Source organism: Spinacia oleracea, chromosome 3, assembly GCF_020520425.1.
Source record: "Spinacia oleracea cultivar Varoflay chromosome 3, BTI_SOV_V1, whole genome shotgun sequence".
Classification (NCBI taxonomy): domain Eukaryota; kingdom Viridiplantae; phylum Streptophyta; class Magnoliopsida; order Caryophyllales; family Amaranthaceae; genus Spinacia; species Spinacia oleracea.
In genome coordinates, this window is record NC_079489.1 from 42,817,758 (window position 1) to 42,838,645 (window position 20,888).

The following is a 20,888-nucleotide window of genomic DNA, read 5'->3' on the forward strand; positions in this document are numbered from 1 at the left end:
GGAATAAAGGCATATTGTTACTATTTAAACACTAAGATATATTTCTATTTAAACACTAAGAGCCCGGTTATTTGGACCACCTGGGCTCTTAACTTGATTTATTTATCCTTTTCCCAACTTGAAATAAATATCAATTTTAATTTTAATTTTTTTTCCATGTATTAAACTAAGACAATTTATTAAATGAGTATGATTATTACTTGCCAAAAAACATAAGTATGATTATTTAAGCTATTTAAATTCTCACGTGTATGTATTGGCATATATATAGTCGTAAATCAAATAAAAAGTTACGGATTAGTTAACAATTTATAAAAAGCTTAACCGTAAAACAATTTTACCGACTTGTATAAGAGCGGCCGGTAAAGTTAGTCGTTAAAAAGGCGAAGTCTTGTAGTTATTGTTATTATTTAGTTTATTTATTTACATCGTTGTTAAAGAATGAGTACACACTACGGAGTATAAGGTTAAGTAGAATGAATTAATAACTCAAGTTTTAGTTGTAAAAAAAAGGGCCTTATATATATATATATATATATATATATATATATATAATGGATTTACACTCAAATGAGAAGTAGGCTTAAAATGAGAAGAATGAGAAGCAATCTCGTGCGTTCAACGTAATCAGATCCGACAACTCTAATGATCTAGCATCTGCGTTTTAGTAATGGCAAAACCGTAAATATTGAAAAAAAATATGAGCAAATATCTTCGCTCTCCCAGAAATATGCTCCACTTTCTCTCTCCTCCATTTTCGCTCTCCGTCTCCTTCGTGATTCTCTCTCCTCCGTTTTCGCTCTCCCTCCGTGATTATCTCTCCTCAACGCCACCGTGTCTCCTCACTTGCTGCAACCACCGTGCCACCACCATCTCTACGCTTCCATCCTCTATATATGAGTCGTCTCCTCTATTGCAATTGGTAAGTGATTCTTTTCTGATTTATGTAAATTGTGGGGTTATATTTTGAGTTTTATTGTAATTTTGTTGAGATTTAATGTTCATTTCATGATTCATTCTTGTTCGTTTAATTGTTCTTTCTCTCTAATTGTTTCTTCAAATTGTAGATAATGAGTTAATTTAGGTCGAATTGTAGTTAATTTTCTGTCGAATTTTGGTGAAATTAAGTATTGTTGTGATTGGTTTTCGTAGTATGTCGAATTTTGGTGCAATTAACGAGAAGTGGATAGTAAATTCGAAGTTTTTTTTAGGTGTGTATGGTTATGAAGATTTATGTTTTTCTTATTCTGTTCAATTTTTTGCTCACTTTGAATCAAGTTGTGCCTGATGGGGTTTTCCTGTGATGTATGTTGTTAGTTACAGTCTTGTTTACTTTAATTATCAATTAACTACAAACGAACATCATTTTCTCAACTGTTGCTCATTTCGGACTATTGACTCAAATGAGCAAATAATTTTGAAGTTCATTTGCTCATTTAGATAATTGACTTAAATGAACACATATTTTGAGTTCTCTGGACAAGGCATTATCAACTCAGAAACACTGAAAACAGAAGAAATTCGCAACTGCATTCTATTCTTGTTTGGTGCTATGATAAGGAGATCTAACAAGAAAGATATATCTCAGGCCTTGTTCCTTTGGACTTTTATTTTGACTTATTTTAGATAAGATCTGATATTCTGAATTTTTTGTCAGGTTTTAATGAATATGGGTTACCATCTTTCGCCCCTCAATGCATCAGAATGAATATCAGTGACAATTTGGCAGTTATATCCCGCACATTTTGAGAGATATGAGAATCAAAATGAAGGTCTTTAAGATAAGATCATGTTGTTGTCTTCGCATCCATAGCAGCAATGGTGAGTTTAGCTAGCTTCCTAAAAAGCTATTTTGATTTTTTTCCCCCTTTGATTCACCCCCTTATTAATAGAAGAGTATTGGCTTAATTTATTTACTTTTTCTTGATAAAAACTAGGGAGTGGCATTCCTAACATTGGCAACCTCACTTCCAAGCATGATACCCCCTCCATGCAGAAACTTCAGGGCACCACAGAATGACTGCGTTGCAGCGAATGGAAAGCAATTAGTCATGCTATACTCTTCTCCTTACATCAAGATTGTTAGGAGTGCTAGATATCAAGATTGTATAATAACCCCTCAATACATAAAAATGAGCTTGGTCAAGCTTGCTCGTGATCAATAATAGTTAGGCTGCTTGTTATATCACGCACATTCAACATGTTCAGCTATTTGTCATGAAGAAGAGCTGGATAAAAGTTACTGAAATTACAGGACTCGCTCGTCAAACTAGAATTAAATGTTTGGTTGTATCTAGCACGGAGTAAATCATTTGCTGTCTTTAGGAGTTGACGGACTGCTAAATAAAGGTTTGTCTTCTTAACTATACCACTCAAAAAACACTGTTTATAATGATTTCATGCCCTGTTTCTGCTCATTGTGCTTTAGCAGCAATTATTATAGAAGGATATGCCTAGTTTATGTTTATTTGTTCGAATGATTGGGATACTTCCTTTTCAGAGTTGTGATTTTGGAACATTCTATCATGTACAGTGGAATAGTATGTATGCAATACATTAAAAAGGTTGTCGAACAAATTAATGCTGCATATTTTTGCCTTTCTACTTCTCTAGATTAGATGTCTGCTTCTATTTCTATTTCTATTTCATAGGTGGATGGATTTAGAAAGACACTGATAAAAACCTCGTGTTCCAGAAGCCACAACTCACAGAGCTGCAGGGGAACATTAACACCCACTCAATACACCAGGTCACTCACAGAGTTTTCAAGTATCAAATACTAGTACAAAAATACAAAAGACTAGTAGCCTAGTACACTCACAGAGGTTTCAAGCATCAAATACTAGCATATTTCTGAATTTTATTTAAGCTAATGGGATGAACTTATCTGTTAAGCTCTATGTTTGGTACTCCCTTCGTCTAGAAATAATCGTCATATCATCACTACCTTTACTATTTGAGGATTTATCATAGCCTACTAGCTCAATAGGTAGAGCATTGTGCAAATGCACAAAAAATGTGGGTTCGAATCCCACGTAGGTTAATCTTCACTTTTTGCTCATTTTTTATAGTTTACACAAATGAGCAAATATTTTTGCTCATTTTAAAAGTTCGCATTAGTAAATATTGAAAACTTTGAGGAAGTCTTTGTCACAAGTGACTTGTGTCCATATTGGACACAAATGAGTACCAATACAGAATTTGGAGTACCAATACAGAATAAGTTAGTACCAATACAAATTATGTGAATACTAATAATAACACATATGACTTATATTGATGGTATTTCTAATCAATTTTGCATTTTGGTACTGACATATTATGTGTTGGTACTCAAGATGATTGTATTTGGATCGCTTGCGTCCATGTGGACACAAGTCACTTGAGGTTTAGAAACCCTCGAAAACTTTTGCTCATCGTTTCTAAATTAGCAAATAAATTTGCTCATTTTTTATAGTTTACACAAATGAGCAAATACTTTTGCTCATTTTTAAAATTTTAAAGTTCGGACTTGCAAATATTGAAATTTTTTGCTCATCGTGTCTAAATGAGCAAATAAATTTTCTCATTATAATTCACACAAATGAGCAAATACTTTTGTTCATTTTTAAAATTTTAAAGTTCGGATTTGCAAATATTGAAAACTTTTGCTCATTGTGTCTAAATGAGCAAATAAATTTGCTCATTTTTTATAGTTTACCCACATGAGCAAATATTTTTGCTTATTTTCAAAATTTTAAAGTTCGTGTTTGTTAATGTTCAAAACTTTTTCTCATTGTGTCTAAATGAGCAAATATTTTAAAATCTCAGATTACTTAACATTCAAAAATTTTGCTCTTTTTTTTTAATTTACACAAATGAGCAAATACTTTTTCTCATTTCTTATAGTTTACCCAGAGCAAATATTTTTGCTAATTTCTTATACTTTCTTAACACCGGCCTCTCCTTCTGTGGCCATGGAAACACCACGGGCCTTCCAATTTGAGTACACAACACCATCACTGAATTAGTACCATAAAAACCCAAATAAAAATCTCAATGCCAATGATTTGAAAACGTCAGTTCCACGACGAACACCACCATCCAAGAAAACAGGAATGCGACCTTGTGCTGCTTTCACAACCTGAAGAGTTCAGGTAGTTTTCACCAATTAAACACTTTTGTTACAACCTACCTAGTATTATACATTAAGGGGGAAAAAAAGACAGTTTACCTCTTCAAGAGCCATTATAGTAGCAGGAACATAATCAAGTTGGCGAGCTCTATGGTTGGATACAATGGATCCATCTGCCCCATGTTGAACGACCAGTCTTGTTAAAAAGATATGAAATATAAGATAACTGAGCAAGATTTGTATAAATTCATGAAAAATTAAGCCCAATTATCTTACCATCCTCAGCTGTAATTACACCCTTCACAAGGATGGGGAGGCTGGTGATTGTCTGAAGCCACGCAACATCCTGTTTAATTCCAAGTAAAAACACGTAAATTAGATAACTAATCTCAAGTTATCTTGAATTTAATCTGTCTCCTAGAAATAGTTTCCACCCACAGAGAAGTACAAACAAATTTCAAATCCCATCCCACATTACCTTCCAGCTCAGGGATCGATCAATCTGACCAGCGACATATGAGGCAAGGCCAGAGTCATTTGCCTGCATAACAATAGCAAATAGAGAAACATCATCCCTGTCCTTGTAACAAGTTGAGCAACTACATTCCTGTCCTTGTATGCCTAAATATAGAAACATCAAGAAAATTCAATCTCAAAAGCATGGTTATTGCTTAGTTGAGTAACAGCTAATAAGAGTACATGCTGGATTCTGTAAGCTTACATAGAGCTCAAAAATCGGATGCCTGGTCCTGTTGAAGCAACCTCTTCCGCACTTGATATAGCCCATGAGGACAGTGTCTGAACAAACAAGTACAAATAAATATATGACCACACCAATTTAATGGAATACAATTTCACAAATTTTAATCCAAATAGAAGTTCAGATATAGGATTAAGTCAAACCATGATAGTTCCAGCTGCTGATGCTGCTCTGGCAGTCGCATACTCCCCTGCACGAACCAATCAGAAGTGATAACATTAGTAACCAATCAATTTTATATGACTTCTTAGATTATACCAAGTATTGTGACACCAGTTTACATTCCACACAAGTAAATGTTGAAACTCTGATGTGAATTCATCAAGAGTACTGTATGATGGATGGTGAACCACCCCAACAATCTCTATTCGTTAACAGTAAATAAATAAATAAATAAATAAATAAAAATTAAAAAAAAAACAACTTCCAACTGCAGGGGAAATGGTTATACACATACACGACTATATCTGAGTCACTACACCTACAACAGCTGAAAATAATCACTGATCTATTCCTTGAAAGAATAGTGAGAAAATTTTTGGTGCTATATAAGCTAAATATAATTGTGCTTAAAAAATATATGGAGGAATGATTTAACCTAAGAAGCTCTGACATGGAATTCAGAGAGACCTAACCAACCAAAAAAATGAAGATAAAGACCAATTTGGCATTGAGTTTCAGAGTGTGATCAAAGTACAAGGTCCACCGAAAAATAAGTGAGATAGGGATAACAAGCATGGTAACAATTATCTGAGTTAGCTTTGACATAACATATGTTGGTTAATAATTCATGTGAGTTGTCAGAATTGATTAGAGTTAAGCAAGAAACTAAGTTGAACAACAAACATATAACATATCTTGAAACATTAAGTATGTTGGGGGTATACCTTCAGGGTGTGCCATCTTTTGCATGGCAGTTGGGGCTATCATGATAGGCATTGAGATCTTGAATCCCAAGATAGTTGTAGTCATGTCGATGTTGGTTACATCAATAAGGATACGTGGGCGAAACCTGTATTAATGCGGATATTTATTACTCCACTACGAACAAACAGAAACAGAAACAGAAACAGATGCATAAAGGGACACAAACTTGTAAGGCAGTCTTACAAGATCCTAGAGAAAGCATTTCTGTTCTCAGCCAGAGTCCACTGGTCTTCTGCACCAGATGCATAGTAGTCATACACCATCTTAATTTGGCAATTTCTGCTTTGCAATGGCCTCATACTCGTTCACATTCGTGATCTCCATCTTCTGCTAAAATATTTAAACCCCCCCTACAAATACTTTAAAGTTCGGATTTGTAAATATTGAAAATTTTTGCTTATCGTTTCTAAATGAGCAAATAAATTTGCTCATTTTTTATTGTTTACACCAATGAGAAAATAATTTTGCTCATTTTAAAAATTTTAAAGTTCAGATTTGCAAATATTGAAAACTTTTGCTCATTGTGTCTAAATGAGCAAATAAATTTGCTTATTTTTTATAGTTTACCCAAATGAGCAAATATTTTTGCTCATTTTTAAAATTTTAAAGTTCGTGTTTGTTAATGTTCAAAACTTTTGCTCATTGTGTCTAAATGAGAAAATATTTTAAAATATCAGATTATTTAACATTCAAAATGTTTGCTCATTTTTTTTAATTTACACAAATGAGCTAATATTTTTGCTCATTTCTTATAGTTTACCCAAATGAGTAAATATTTTTGCTCATTTTTAAATTTTTTAAAGTTCGTGTTTGTTAATATTCAAAACTTTTGCTCATTGTGTCTAAATGAGCAAATATTTTAAAATTTCAGATTACTTAACATTCAAAAGATTTGCTCATTTTTTATAGTTTTTTTTTAAAATTTTAAAGTTCGGGTTTGTTAATACTTAATACTCAAAACTTTTTCCCATTATGTCTAAATGAGCAAATATTTTAATATCTCAGATTACTTAATACTCAAAACAATTGCTCATTTTTTTATACTTTACACAAATGAGCAAATATTTTTGCTCATTACTTTTATTTTAAAGTTCGGGTTTGTTAATATTCAAAACTTTGATCAGTGTGTCTAAATGAACAAGTATTTTAAAATCTCAGATTTCAGCATTCAAAAAATTTGCTCATTTTTTATAGTACCCTGAGTTCTTTTTGTTTTCACGCGCTAATCTGGGTCGTCTGATCCAGTTTATTTAGACGGTTTAGATTGCTTCTCATTCTTCTCATTTTAGTAATCTTCTCATTGGAGGGGACCCTATATATATATATATATATATATATATATATATATCGGTTTTTTCATGAAATGCCCCTGAGGTTTGCAATAATGCACCAAATACACCTGCGCGTTTCAAAATTCATAAAATACCCCTAAAGTTCCGTACTGTTCATTAAATGCTCCTGGATTTAACGGACGTTAGCTTGCCGTTGGTGACGTTTTACCAATTTGCCCTTAATTGTTGTTTGGCGCGATTTAGGTAACAATTGTGACTGAAATTCCAAAAAAAAAAAAAACTTCTCAACTTCTCTTCTTTCTCTCTCCTTTCCCCTGTTCTTCAACCCTCATCAATTCTACTATAACTGACAAAATTCTGGGTAGATCTTCAAGAATTTAGTGAAATTTGTTGCGTTCTCTTTTGGCGAGTTCGTGGGTGTTCGTTTGGTGAATTCGCGACAAAAAGGGGGCAACTTGGAGGCGATTTAGAGCTTCGGGTGCAGTGGACGAACAAGGGCCCTTTTCCTAGTTGGATTATCTACTTCAAGGTAATAATCCCTTCTTCGCTGATTTATTTTGCTTGTAAAGTACAATTTTTTCGCGAAATTGATTAGGGTTAGGGTTTTGCGAAATTGTCAGTGATTTTTTGAAATTGTCAGTTGAGATTAATTGATTGGTTAGAAGTTAGTTATTCCTTGGATTTGTTGTGAATAATTGTTTGGTTAGTTGTAAGTTGTGATTGTGACCTGTTGAATTTCATTGTAATCATGATTGTGGTTGTTTATTGATGAATTGTTGTTGGTTGAATCGAAATTCATGTTTTTTTTTCTTAAATTTTCCCTTTAGGATGACTGCAATGTGGTTGTTATTGCATCATGGATCACATAGCTTTGATGTTTGAGCAAGAGGGTTGCAACAAAGATGATTGGACCTTCATCAGTGACAGGATGAAGGTATATGTTTATTTTGCTCCTTTTTTGTTTCAATTTTATAATATTGCAACAGATATGATTGGCCTAAAATGAACATATTCTGTGTAGGGAGTTGACTTGGCAATGAGAGATACTTTTCCTAGAGCTACTAGGAGAGTTTGCTGCCAACACTTGTACATGAATTGCAAAAACAATGGATTTAGTGGATCTGCTTTCTTCAAACTGTTTTGGATAGCTGCAAATGCACACAATGAGTATGTGTATGGTAAAGCATTAGAGAAGATCACTGCTCATGATCCAAATGCTGCTGCATACTTGGACACATGCCAGGAGCAGTGGTCCAGGCATATGTTTGACCCCCCCTGCTGTTTGTTGTGATCACAACACAACAAACTTTGTGGAGTCATTCAATGCATGCACAAAACCATACAGAGACATGCCTGTATTCTCATTGTTGGAAGGTATAGCTCACCACTTCATGTTCTGTTCCTTTATTTTGTGATGTTTGTGATGTTCTGTGTATAATGATGTATGTTGTTGTGTTGTTGTACAGCAATCAGAAAGTGGTGTATGGAGAGGGTTGGGGCAAGATTTGACATGGCAATTGATATGGAGGATGGTTAGTTGACTGAGTATGCCAAGAAAGAGGTGGATGAAAGAACAGGAGAGTCTAGGTTCTGCTATGCTACAGCCTGTGGTGGGGGGGAATTTGAGGTCAGAGATGCACATGTGAACTTCCCCATCAGGTTATCAACTAGAAGCTGTGGGTGTGGGAAGTGGCAAATTTCTGGAATCCCCTGCAAGCATGCACTCAGGGTGATTTATGACCAAAGGCTGAACCCCATTGATTTTGTCTCCCCATTCTTCAAGTCTGCTGCATACAAGCTTACATATGCAGACCATATTCACCCCATGTCAGACCCAACACAGTGGCCTAACTTTTCTCTCCCTACCATTCAGCCTCCAGTCATCAAAAGACAAGCTGGCAGACCTGCTAAGAAGAGAAAGAGAGGACCAAATGAACCCAGGAAGGGGAAGAGGAACAACAATGTGAAATGTGGAAAGTGCAGGGAGTTTGGTCATAACTCAAGGACATGTAAGAATGGAGGACCAAGCACTGGACCAAGCACTTCAGCAGCAGCAGGAGCAAGTACATCACAAGGGGGTCCAAGGGGGAGGAAAAGAGCAAACACAGCAACTTAACCATGCACAAAGTTAAAAGTTAGTCAGTTTTTGGTGAATTGTAGGTGCACAAAGTTAAAATAGCTTAGGCAATTTACAGTTAGTATCACTTTTTGGAAAGAACACAATTGCTTAGACAAGATGTTTTTGTGCAGTTTCAGTGGCATTTGTCCACTTAGAAATCAGTTTTTGTAAAGCTCATATGCTTAAACAAGTGATGTTATTGCTTGAAATTTGTTACAACTCTACTTCATTGCTATCCAAATTAGAAATGCAAACATTATTACACCAATTTTTATTGCAAACTTGAATTGTTGTTTCTGTTGTTTCAGTTTCTTCTTCAATAGCTTCAACTCTTCATGCATTCCCCTGCTTCCTTCTTGCATTCCCCTGTTTTCTTCTTGCATTCCCCTGTTTTCATCAGCTCTGTTTCCCTTGCTTTGAGCTTCATCAAATGTCTGCTCAACAAAACCTTTGCACCACTTGAAATTATCACAAGGATCACACTTGTAGTAAAGCTTTTGCGGATTTTTAGCCGTTTCCGAGCTCCTAATTGCAAATCTTCTCCCACAATTGCAGTTTTTATTTGGAACTCTTAGGTATGACAAATTTGGGATGGAAGAGGATCCGGTTTTTGAATTAGAACTCATGGCTATTTAGGAAATAGAGGGCTAAACATGGAGCAAGTCAAGTGAACAACAGCCTTACTTATAGGCAGCATGAACATAACGGCTATATTGAATTAAAACTAGCCGCTGGATTCAAATTATGAAGTTTGGGTATTTGGTGCAAAGAACTTTACAAATAGGTGTATACTATGCAAAACCTTTATATTTAGGTGTATTTTATGAATTTTAAACATGACTTAACGGAGGACTAACGGAAAGTCATAATAGGGGTATTTGGTGAACAGTTTTGATTAAATAGGGGTATTTTATGAATTTTGAAACGCGCAGGTGTATTTGGTGCATTATTGCAAACCTCAGGGGCATTTCATGAAAAAACCGTATATATATATATATATATATATATATATATATATATATATATATATATATATATATATATATATATATATATATAGGGGAGGAATCCGGTGAGAACACCTCCTTATGTAAGAACACTTCTTATGGTGAGAACACTTTTACACTCTCTATGTTCTATATTTATTCAACAATGTTCTAAATTTTCAAACTCATGTTCTAAATTTATTCAACGATGTTCTAAATTTATTCAAGCATGCTTTAATTTTATTCAACCATGTTCTAAATTTTTAACCTCGTGTTCTAGATTAATTCAAGCATGTTCTAAAATTATTCAACCATGTTCTAGATTTTTAACCTCATGTTCTAGATTAATTCAAGCATGTTCTAAAATTATTCAACCATGTTCTAAATTTGTAAGCTCATGTTCTAAATTTATTTAAGCATGTTCTAAATTTATTCAAGCATGTTCTAAATTTATTCAAACATGTTCTAAATTTATTCAAACATGTTCCCTAAATTTTCAAACTCATGTTCTAAACTTATTCAACCATGTTCTAAACTTATTTAACCATGTTCTAAATTAATTCAAGCATGTTCTAAATTATTCAACCATGTTCTAAATTTGTAAGCTCATGTTCTAAATTTATTCAAGCATGTTCTAAATTTATTCAACGATGTTCTAAATTTGTTCAACCATGTTCTAAATTTGTTCAACCATGTTCTAAATTTGTAAGCTCATGTTCTAAATTTATTCAAGCATGTTCTAAATTTATTCAAGCATGTTCTAAATTTATTCAAGCATGTTCTAAATTTATTCAACGATGTTCTAAATTTGTTCAACCATGTTCTAAATTTGTTCAACCATGTTCTAAATTTGTAAGCTCATGTTCTAAAATTATTCAATCATGTTCTAAATTTTTAAGAACATGTTCTAAATTTATTCAAGCATGTTCTAAATTTATTCAACGATGTTCTAAATTTGTTCAACCATGTTCTAAATTCATTCAAGCATGTTCTAAGTTTATTCAAACATGTTCTAAATTTATTATATGCTTTCCTATCACAATAAAAGTGGTATAAGTTAATTATCAAGAGGTTCAATCAAATTATAATGCGAATTGAAAAAATAAACCAACCACATAAATCAATAAAATAAGTTATTGAAATTACAAAAATTATAATTAAACCAAAATTTGGAATAATACATTTGAAACAAATCTAAGAAGAATTACAAAATAAAAATCAACCAAAACTTTAAAATCTGTCCTCTTGAATTATTTCTGGTTCGAATGAATTAATTTGCAATCAGTTTACCGCGGTTTCTCTGCCTCTCTCCTCAACATCTACCTCCATCTTCGCTGCCGCTCCACCCTCATTCGACTGAGTCGACTCGCTCCATCTCCACCGCCGTCTCTCAGTCTCTCTCCATAAGAAACCACCAGTACATCACCACAACCGCAGATATGATTCGCCACACCAAAATTGAAATCGATTTTGATTTTTGGAATTCAGAAATCAATTAAAATCGAATTTAATTGTTGAATTTAGATTTTGAAGAATCGATTGAAAATTCGATTTCAAAATTTCCGAACAATTAATTAAAAATGTCGATTGAAAAATCTATTTCGAAAAATCGATTGAAAATCTCTGATTGAAATTGATTGCGAATTGAGAAGTGTTGATTGATTGGAGGAGGCAGATGTTCTTACCAGATAATAGCAGCGGCGAGTGTCGAGTGGCGAGTTGCAGCGAGAGATGAGTTGTAGCAGCGGCGAGAGATGAGTTGTAGCAGCGGCGGCGGCGAGAGGCCACCAGAAATCACCGACGATCTGAGAGCGGAGATCAGAGAACGTATATCAGAGAGCGGCGGCGGCGGAACAAGGAACTGTAGCAGCGGCGGAGGCGAGAGGCCACCAAAATCACCGACGACCTGAGAGCGGAGATCAGAGAACGGAGACCAGAGAGCGTCGGAGAGCGGCGAACAGAAACCGGCGAGACACGCCGGACGTTGGTGGTGGAGAGCGATGAATCCGAAAAAGAGAGAGAGAGGGGGGGGAATTGAAGAGAGAGAAAGTGCACCGGAAAAATGAAACAAATACAGTGAATGAATAATTAATTTGGGATATTTAATCATAATAATTACGAAAATGCCATTATGAAAAAGTGTTCTCACCGTAAGGAAGTGTTCTCACGAGAGCCTTCCTCTCTCTCTCTCTCTCTCTCTCTCTCTCTATATATATATATATATATATATATATATATATATATATATATATACCCGTTCCCAAATTCCTAGATCCGCCACTGCTACAGCCAACCCCAATACACATGTAAGATGTTAAGCTTCATTGGTCATCTCAAGCTTGTTGATCAAAGTAAGCTGACTTTGCTCACATTCTTTCCCACCCAACCCCCCCCCCCCCCCCCCAGTTATACAAGAGGCTAATAACTTAGAGATTCAGCTGCTCAATTGTTAAGCATGACCAACAGCTCAATTATTTCCATATACTAAGGTTTCGTTCTATTCAACTTATTTATACTGACTTTATATTATCTGAACTTATCTTAACTTAATTGAACTTAACTGAACTTATTTTATCTGAAAAAAACTTGTTTTGTCTGAAATAAACTCATTTGTGCATGAAAATGTCTGAAAAACACTTATTTTTTCTGAACTTATATTATCTGAACTTATTTGAACTTATTTCGTCTGAAATAAGTCAAAATAAGTCGAACAGAACAGAGCTTAATTGGGCTCGAAAATTGTCTTGCATTTTGATAATTATTTTTCTATACCTTGGGGGATCGTACACCTAGCGCACAGGCCAACAACTAATATATAAAGATATATAAATAATACTCTGTACTTTTTTGTTAAAAAAATTAGCAAGTAAAGGTGCATTGCGGGATGAGAACATTAAAATAAAGAGTTACAAAAGCTTGCATATATCAATTACCATTAAATGGGTCAAGATTACTGTCTATCAAATAGGTCGTTACCATTTTTCACTAATATAATTTATAGAAAATATTTTTAAACATAGGATCAATTTTCGCCACCAAAAAAAAAAGAAAAAGAAAATGCAAACGATATACTCCGTATACAAAAGTCCAATTGTTCCTTTATTTTATTATTTTCCCTATTGGAGCATATATGTATAAGAGTACAACTCCTTAAGTAGAAAGCTTAACCCTGAAGCCAAGCACTTGTGGTAGTCGTGGACTCTGGTCACTACGTCCTATATACATGAACCAAATTGATTTAAAAGATTTGAGTTTAGTGTGTGGTTCCCTTTTCATCTTATCCCTACCTAAAATGAGAATGAGCAAAGTACACCCATCCACCTCTAACTTTAAGAATATAATTACAAATGGTTTTGTGTTAGTACATTTCCCCTGTTACTACCTAAAAAAACTCGGTGGTTTCGAAGCATGACTAATGAAGACAATAGATTATCAGAAGCCCCTCCATTCTGGTCAGAGCTAAGGCTTCCGAGCTTACTCTCTGTTGATAAAGTTCAGAAACTTCATGCAGCAATTGAGACTGATTGGAATCCCCTACAGCGTACAGCATGCCAAACTGCAGCTGGGAGAGCCCTGTGGAAGCATGTGACTAATGACATGCTAGCAGAATTACTTGCAGGAGAGACTCAACTCACTAGTTTTTACCAGAAGATACAAAAAGATTGCCTCAAACAAGCCCGTGAAGTTTCTGGCGTCATACTTGCAGTTCGAACCCTCTGGTTTGATTCAAAACTTGAAGCTGCAGTTACTTTCCTCAATGATAAGGAAATGTTGCAAGTTGTTCTTCTTGGTGCAGGTCAGCCACATAAATGCTTGTTTTGCTACCTCATTCTGCAAACTGATTGTATACAAAAACAAAATAATAGTACTAATTTCCTCTCATGCCCTGCAGTTATATTCACTTATTTTCAATAAGCTATTATTTTCCAACAATAATGATCAGTTATATTTGATATTGGAATCAAATATATAAACTCGAAGTGATTCTAGACTACAGATTTATGAGTATAGTTTACCCACCTAAAACCTAATATTCTCATCTAATGCATCATAATCAAAGCCATCTGCTGTTGCTTTCCTATTTAAGGGGACAGGGCGGCGAAAATAGTAAATGTTGACTGATTAGAAACACGGTCCAATAAGCTATAGCTACCAGTCTACCACTCACCTTTATTCGTTTGATCATGAAGTTAATGATTCAAATGGCCATCAATGGATCTACAAATCAGATAGAATAATTCTGTTTAATCTATATCCCGAGAAATGAACCAGGAGCTTAGCAAAACTCAGAGAAGACGAAGACCCAAAGAAATGGAAACTACAATACGACACTAAAAAAACCCTTGTAGACGAAAGAGCATCATTTAATAAAATAATTATCGCACATAATGTGAACCCAAACACTACCAATCACATTTATAATTCGAAGCAAATTGCAGTAACTGCAAGTTCTGCAACAACTATTAGAGAAAGACAACAAATAAGGCTTCAATGCTTGGTAACATAAAAATGCAAGTCATAAGAGAGATGGTTCTTCATTGACAATAATGTGTTTTCTCCCAATGAACCTACAACTACCTGCAGTAAGTCAACGTTGTTGTTCAATTTAACATAACTGTTTTATGGTTTCTTTCAATATCAAGTTCCATTGGTTCTTAATGATTTACAGGTATGGACACTAGAGCATATCGGTTAGAATGCTTGACAAATAGTCATGTCTTTGAAGTAGATTTTCCTCAAGTCCTACAAGTGAAAGCATCTCTTCTACAGGAAGCCACAGTACCCAGAGATAACCAGCAAGAAATAGAAATGAAAGCTAAGATGCTAACCAGAGTCGAAGCTGACATCACAGGTCAGGATTGGCTGGAAAAGCTTCAGAATTCTGGATTTGTGCCTGAGAAGAATACTGTGTGGATTCTTGAAGGGCTTCTCTACTACCTATCCAATTGCGATGCCATCCACGTGCTAAGGACCATAGCTTCCCAAAGTACCCTTACTACAACTGTGGTACTGGCAGATTTCATGAACAAACAATCAACCATGCTTTCAAAGTCCACTTTTCAATTTTACTGTGATTGGCCAGATGAACTCCTACCTTCTCTAGGATTTTCAGATGTAAAGCTATCACAAATTGGTGATCCAGACGCACATTTTGGGCTCCTGAATGATCCGTTGAATATGTTTGACAAACTCCGCACCATACCAAGGTCAATCGAAATAGACCCAGAGGATGGAACACCATGCTGTCGCCTGTATCTTGTACAAGCTTCTGGATTTCCGATTTGAACAACCAATTGATCTCCTTATTGTAAATCAATATACAAACAGATGAGTTTCTATGTCATTCATATACCAAGTACCAAACTGGTGACCGAAGTCTACATGGATAAGTTTTTGAATTTGATCATTTACAACCTAAGTACGTTGAACAAAGGTAATGGTACCTTGATGGACTGAAATCAGTCAGTGCATGAAGTATGCAAAAGAAGAATAAAAAACATATGGAATCATCTACCACTCTAGTGTCTTTTTTTTTCTTTCTTTTTTCCAATGAAGGTAATACAGGATTGTATTATTAAGGCACCAAGGGGTGACACCCGTCCACAAAAAGAAGGCTACGGATAAACAAGCTCATGCTCTCAATCTATCATTAAGTAATTTATCTACAAATCAAGAAGCAGCGGGCACAAGACAAACTTGATTCCAGATAAACAAAAGCCTCGCATATTGGAATTTGAAACCATGAAGAACGAAAACCCTCAAAATTATGTTAGTTTTTTTCCTTTCCAAGTGCACCACTAACCATTTTCTAAATTGCAGTAAACTAGCCTTTTATCATGCTTCTTTTCCAGGAAAACAGCACGTCTGTTACAGAACAAAGTTGAACCCAGTTTAACCCTAACAAGGCTAATGAGAAAGTGCCAAATTGAGAGGATCAATAGATAGGAGAGTAAAAGATAAACAAACTCTTCCTCCTTATGGCACAAACTGCAGTGAATTGCAATGATAAAACTAATCCGCTTCAGAACAACCTCAATATCCGTACAAGCATAGAAAAGAACATCTAGTATAACATTTACCATCAAAACTTTCGAATTTGCCAGCCCATTGCGAATAACCGACAGGAATCCATTTGATGTAGTGACGGTGAAACATGAAGATCATATATAAAAGATAAACAATTTTTTAAAACATGAGAAATGTAGCCCCCGTCATTCATCTACGCTCACATCCCCCCTTACTAAGAAACCAAAAAATATAATAAACAGTACATGGTCTCATTTATGGGATCAGGAGTAGAAAACAATTTCTAATAAACATTTAAACATAATACTCTGTATAAGTTAATGTACACTAAGATTCAAATATGCATCTCTCCACAGAAACCAACCCTCAGAATAATTGGTATGACATCAAAAGACACATAAAACACGACTTATATCATCTGGGATTCAAGAAATGACATCCATTATCTACCTAATAGCACAGGACATCATATGTCAAATTAGACTACAAAAGTATAAATCGAAGCTCATAGTTGCATTTAATGCTAATGCATCCTCCGAAAGACTCGTGATTGACTCCAATCATCACTTGTCTCAAAAAAAAAAATTGTCAATTCACAGTTTCTCAAGCAAACAGCACCCATTAACCATCAATTTAAAAAAAATAAAAAAAACAAACTGCCAGTAAAAACAAATTCAAGCTCTTGTTTCTCTATTGCAGTTTAGGAAAAAAGAACCAACGTATTAGCATCTCAGACAAGAATAATTGCATGAAGTTCCAGACAGAAATCTACTGTTTCACAGCCATCAACTCTTAGATATACATACAAGATTTCCATCCAGTTGGAAGTCAAACTTCAATGCATCCCTTGATACTTTGTTCAAAATTATTGAGAGACGACAATGAATCCATCACAGCGTTTGCAACCTTTTGTCTGCTTTACATAACAACAAACATATCAGAAGCAAAAGCATGCAGGTAATTTCTCAAGTTCTCCAATTTACCATATACAAAACTAAATACTACTTGCTCCAAACATATGTACGTGTCTCTTGGTAAAGGGGTGAAATCAATGTATGTTTATGGGTGAAAAGGCACAGGATATTAATAGGAACAATGTAACCGTTGTAAACAAAAGTGAAACTTATCTTGTAATTCCATAATATGGCAAGACATCTGTTGACATCATAAATTTCATAAACAAGAAAATAGAGCTTACACCAGGTCCAAATGTATTTCAGATAAAATTCCTTTTAAAGTGAGGCTGCATTCTCCTATACCTTTGTCTTTTCAAAGTTATTTCTCACTGCCCAACTCATTTAGATGTGCGACACTTTGGAGATTCAACATCGTATTTTAGGACATAGATTGTTGCCCATAAACTCAAAGTGGAAATCAACATACCTATCTGGGACAAGCTGAAAATCTGCTTCCTTGGCCACACCATTTAGAAAGGTGAATGATCTAACCCAATAAATAACTAAATCAGTCATAGATGTATCAATATGCAATTAATAAGAAGATCAATCACATATTCACACACCTAAACAACAGAAATAATGAGAATTCCAACATATTTCAAGTTAGTAACCCACAAAGACGCCCATAACATCCAACAAAGGTGAAATTGCAACTTGAAATGGTTGTGTCAGAGTGTGAGACCTCCATGCATTCAAAAGTCTATGAAGAAGAATACAACAAACTATCAAGAGGGAGAAAAAGGCTTCACTAAGTTTTCAGGAGTTCTGGATTACCCATTACCCATTGAACCTAACCGTGTCCGACGCTAGTACCCGTGTCACATGGTTCCTAAACATCATAAACATCAATATCACAACATAGAAAAATATAGCATCTGCTACAAATTTAAATGCAACAAAAAGCTCCTCTCAGCAAACTTAAACTGAATTTTCTATCTTTCTTACATCTCCCGCTTTAAATGTGCAACTCAAGACACCTACAATGCATAAGGAGCTCTTGATACAAGTGTATTGAAACACTAGCCAACCAAAATTTTGGGAGAAGAACCCTTGATAGAGTACACTAGAGAGTAGAGACTCCAAACCGGCCACATTTCTTACAATATAAAGCTTCGATAATTTTGTTCATCAAATGTATTACATCGCCATTTATTACACAGCAACAGCAGGAGGAACCCTTCTGTGGAGATAGGGACTGCATAGGCTCCCTCCAAAGATGAAGTGAAGCAGTGCCAAGGAGTCAAGGACTAACAACGGCCTCTTTGAAGAAGATACTATCATGAAAATAGTCCCATCTCAGACTTTTCCCCATCCCCCCGTGGACCATTTTCCTACCTAATTCCCTTTGTCCAGGCCATAGAAGGGAAATAACAGGAAGGATAGAGATAGAAAGCACTACGCTTATTTTCAAAAGACAAGAAAGGGGCACTTTCGATTTTCGACATCCGATCACTAAACAACACGAAGTATAAAAAAGAACAGATATAAGTTTGGTACGAAAAAAAAATCATATATCAACTACCTTATAAGATCGCTTAGCCTGGCTTCAGCTTCCAACTTGGCAGAGTCATCATCATCAAGTAATGATGCTGCATTAGTCACGACTAATTTAAACGTGCAAACCTGTTATCAACGCAAATAGAAGTTAGGAGCTTTAGACACACAAACAAACCCTCTCTAGACAACCTCAGTACAATGTAACATTAGCAAAATCATAAAAAAATTAAAGAATATATTTTAAGATTATGCCTCCAACAACCGCCTCATAATGGTTTACAGTTTAACAACCATGAACCAATACAATTCCTTTTCATTTACAAATTGGACTTTCTAAGTTGCTAACTTGCAAAATACATTTTTTCATCACTTTACTTACTTGAACAAGTAATACACATATTCCAATGAGTAATTACTCCATCCCAAAAGTCCAGAGTTGAATTTCGCCACAAAATAAGAAAATTAATTCCATATGACCCTTACAGGGAAGACAAACTTCCAGAAATAAGAAAAGGGGCAGAACATATTTTCAAATCGACTGTATGTCCAAGAATTCTAGTCAATGAAAATGTAAAATACAAGAAAATCAGACCTCGACGCCAGTTCTAGCTTGAAATGCAACCAAAGAATTCCTATCTTCAGTAACACAATCCCTAGCAGCAGATGTCAACATTCCCCGAATTTCCTCCAAATCCTTTTGCTCAAAACTAGAATCCTTTGCCACTATTTATGCAAAATTTTCAAAATAAAACGGCAGAAATGTAAAAATAAACTAGATAAGCTACCAAAATCTAAGAAAGTAAATGCAAGGAAGAAAATTTAACATACTGAGCAACTGATAAGCATGGCGAAGAATTTCTTGCGAAGCGTCAATTGGGGCTAAAACATACTTAATCGACTTCTTCTTCTGCTCCCTGAGCCAATCTTTTGGTCCTGCTGCAAAAAAATCAGGACGAAATCCAAAAATTAGGGTTTTGTCAGATTGAAATAATCATTTGTAAGTACAAATATAGATGAAAAAACAAATTTGAGCTACGATTGAAATCGAGTAAAGCAGAAAAGAAGATTACGCACAGATGCCTAGGTCGAATGCAAATGCTGGAGATGGGATTTGGAGAAGAAAAGGGGCAATTGTGAGGAGAATCGCGGTGCCTCGTCGAGAAATGACGGCATTGGAGGATTTGTAGGAGAAAGAATTTGAGTGTTTTGGGTTTGGAGGGAATGGGGGAGAGATTGGAGATGATGATAGAGTTGAGCTCAAGGATAGTGTTAGTGTCACCATTTTCGCGCTTCTTTGCAAAAAAGATGCAAATCAACAAGACTAATGGTGATATAATATTCTCAGCTCTCATAACCAATTGTTTTTTGGTTAATTGGTGATTGACGCTGAACTTGATAGGGAGAATTCATGTTCGGTCCCCGCAATAACAATTAAGAGGGAAATGGAACCTAACTATTCAGAACTCACCCAGAACTCACTCCGAATCCGAATTAGCTTCAAGGGTGAACCGGATGCTAACACCAAAAAAATATAATATTCTCATAGAGCTGGGAATGGGTTAGGTTGGGTCTGAATCAGATTCATTTATTTATAAATGGGTTAATATTTTCAATCTAACTTGACATGTTTATTTAAACGGGTTGAGATTTTCAACCTAATCCGACCTGATTAAATACGAGGTTGATCTGAATTTGATATGTTTAAGTTTTTTCCTGTTTAAGTGTAAATTGACTTGAATTTTATAATTAAAGGGATCGAGGCACATCTAATAGCCAAAAAACTAATACTCCAATATGTATAGAGTGAGAGAAATAAGTATTGATGGTTGCTAGATGTTAGTTTAAATTTTTTCATATAATTTATGAACAGCTAAAAGACCTAAAATTAAATATTTTTTCTTTTTATGAGTGTAATACCCCAATATTTTATGATTTCGTAAAATATATTTTATGGGAACAAAAAGAAGTTATAAGTATTATTAAATGATTTTTCGTTTTTATTTAGTCTCTTTTCAAATTTTTGGAAAGTTTAAAAATACTATTTTAAATTTAATAGGACTCTTATTATAAGTACTATATATTATTTCTTTGTTGATACTTAGAGCAGCCGATTTCCTCACGGTTTGCGTGATATTGAAACTATCCTCAACAAATTAATCATAATTCCCAATCATGTTTCAAATCATACCCATTAATCCTCTTTTCAA

At 34.8% G+C, this 20,888-nt stretch overlaps 4 protein-coding genes and 1 long non-coding RNA gene across 6 annotated transcripts; 3 read left to right on the top strand and 2 right to left on the bottom strand.

Annotated features, from left to right (window-relative positions):
- Window positions 1–734: 734 nt before the first annotated feature.
- LOC110787645 (uncharacterized) lies at window positions 735–2,558 on the top strand. The gene is made up of 3 exons (XR_002533146.2): window positions 735–922; window positions 1,658–1,821; window positions 1,938–2,558. It is a non-coding gene; the product is annotated as an uncharacterized lncRNA (long non-coding RNA).
- A 1,330-nt stretch (window positions 2,559–3,888) lies between these two features.
- On the bottom strand, window positions 3,889–6,100 carry LOC110787653 (glycolate oxidase-like). The gene is made up of 9 exons (XM_056839063.1): window positions 5,985–6,100; window positions 5,762–5,892; window positions 5,018–5,064; window positions 4,836–4,912; window positions 4,717–4,735; window positions 4,593–4,655; window positions 4,391–4,460; window positions 4,214–4,314; window positions 3,889–4,123 (listed from the first exon to the last, which is right to left on the bottom strand). The coding sequence occupies exons 1-9, from the start codon at window positions 6,098–6,100 to the stop codon at window positions 4,007–4,009; spliced, it is 741 nt and encodes a 246-aa protein (XP_056695041.1). The 3' UTR covers window positions 3,889–4,006.
- A 1,849-nt stretch (window positions 6,101–7,949) lies between these two features.
- LOC110804351 (uncharacterized) lies at window positions 7,950–9,209 on the top strand. Its single transcript, XM_056839064.1, has 5 exons — window positions 7,950–8,027; window positions 8,115–8,350; window positions 8,439–8,467; window positions 8,560–8,625; window positions 8,698–9,209. Exons 1-5 carry the CDS (start codon window positions 7,950–7,952, stop codon window positions 9,207–9,209), a joined length of 921 nt encoding a protein of 306 aa, XP_056695042.1.
- A 4,188-nt stretch (window positions 9,210–13,397) lies between these two features.
- Window positions 13,398–15,617, top strand: LOC110787643 (uncharacterized). The gene is made up of 2 exons (XM_021992272.2): window positions 13,398–13,994; window positions 14,868–15,617. The coding sequence occupies exons 1-2, from the start codon at window positions 13,607–13,609 to the stop codon at window positions 15,482–15,484; spliced, it is 1,005 nt and encodes a 334-aa protein (XP_021847964.1). The 5' UTR covers window positions 13,398–13,606; the 3' UTR covers window positions 15,485–15,617.
- Window positions 15,618–16,888: 1,271 nt separating this feature from the next.
- LOC110787644 (uncharacterized) lies at window positions 16,889–20,015 on the bottom strand. 2 transcript variants are annotated; one of them, XM_021992273.2, is made up of 6 exons: window positions 19,756–20,015; window positions 19,510–19,617; window positions 19,274–19,404; window positions 18,707–18,807; window positions 17,609–17,668; window positions 16,889–17,138 (listed from the first exon to the last, which is right to left on the bottom strand). In XM_021992273.2, exons 1-6 carry the CDS (start codon window positions 19,961–19,963, stop codon window positions 17,054–17,056), a joined length of 693 nt encoding a protein of 230 aa, XP_021847965.1. In that variant the 5' UTR covers window positions 19,964–20,015; the 3' UTR covers window positions 16,889–17,053. The 2 variants fall into 2 exon arrangements, with proteins under 2 accessions (XP_021847965.1, XP_021847966.1); XM_021992274.2 differs by lacking the exon at window positions 16,889–17,138 and adding an exon at window positions 17,966–18,013 and having other exon boundaries at window positions 17,609–17,884; window positions 19,756–20,010.
- Between the last annotated feature and the right edge of the window lie 873 nt (window positions 20,016–20,888).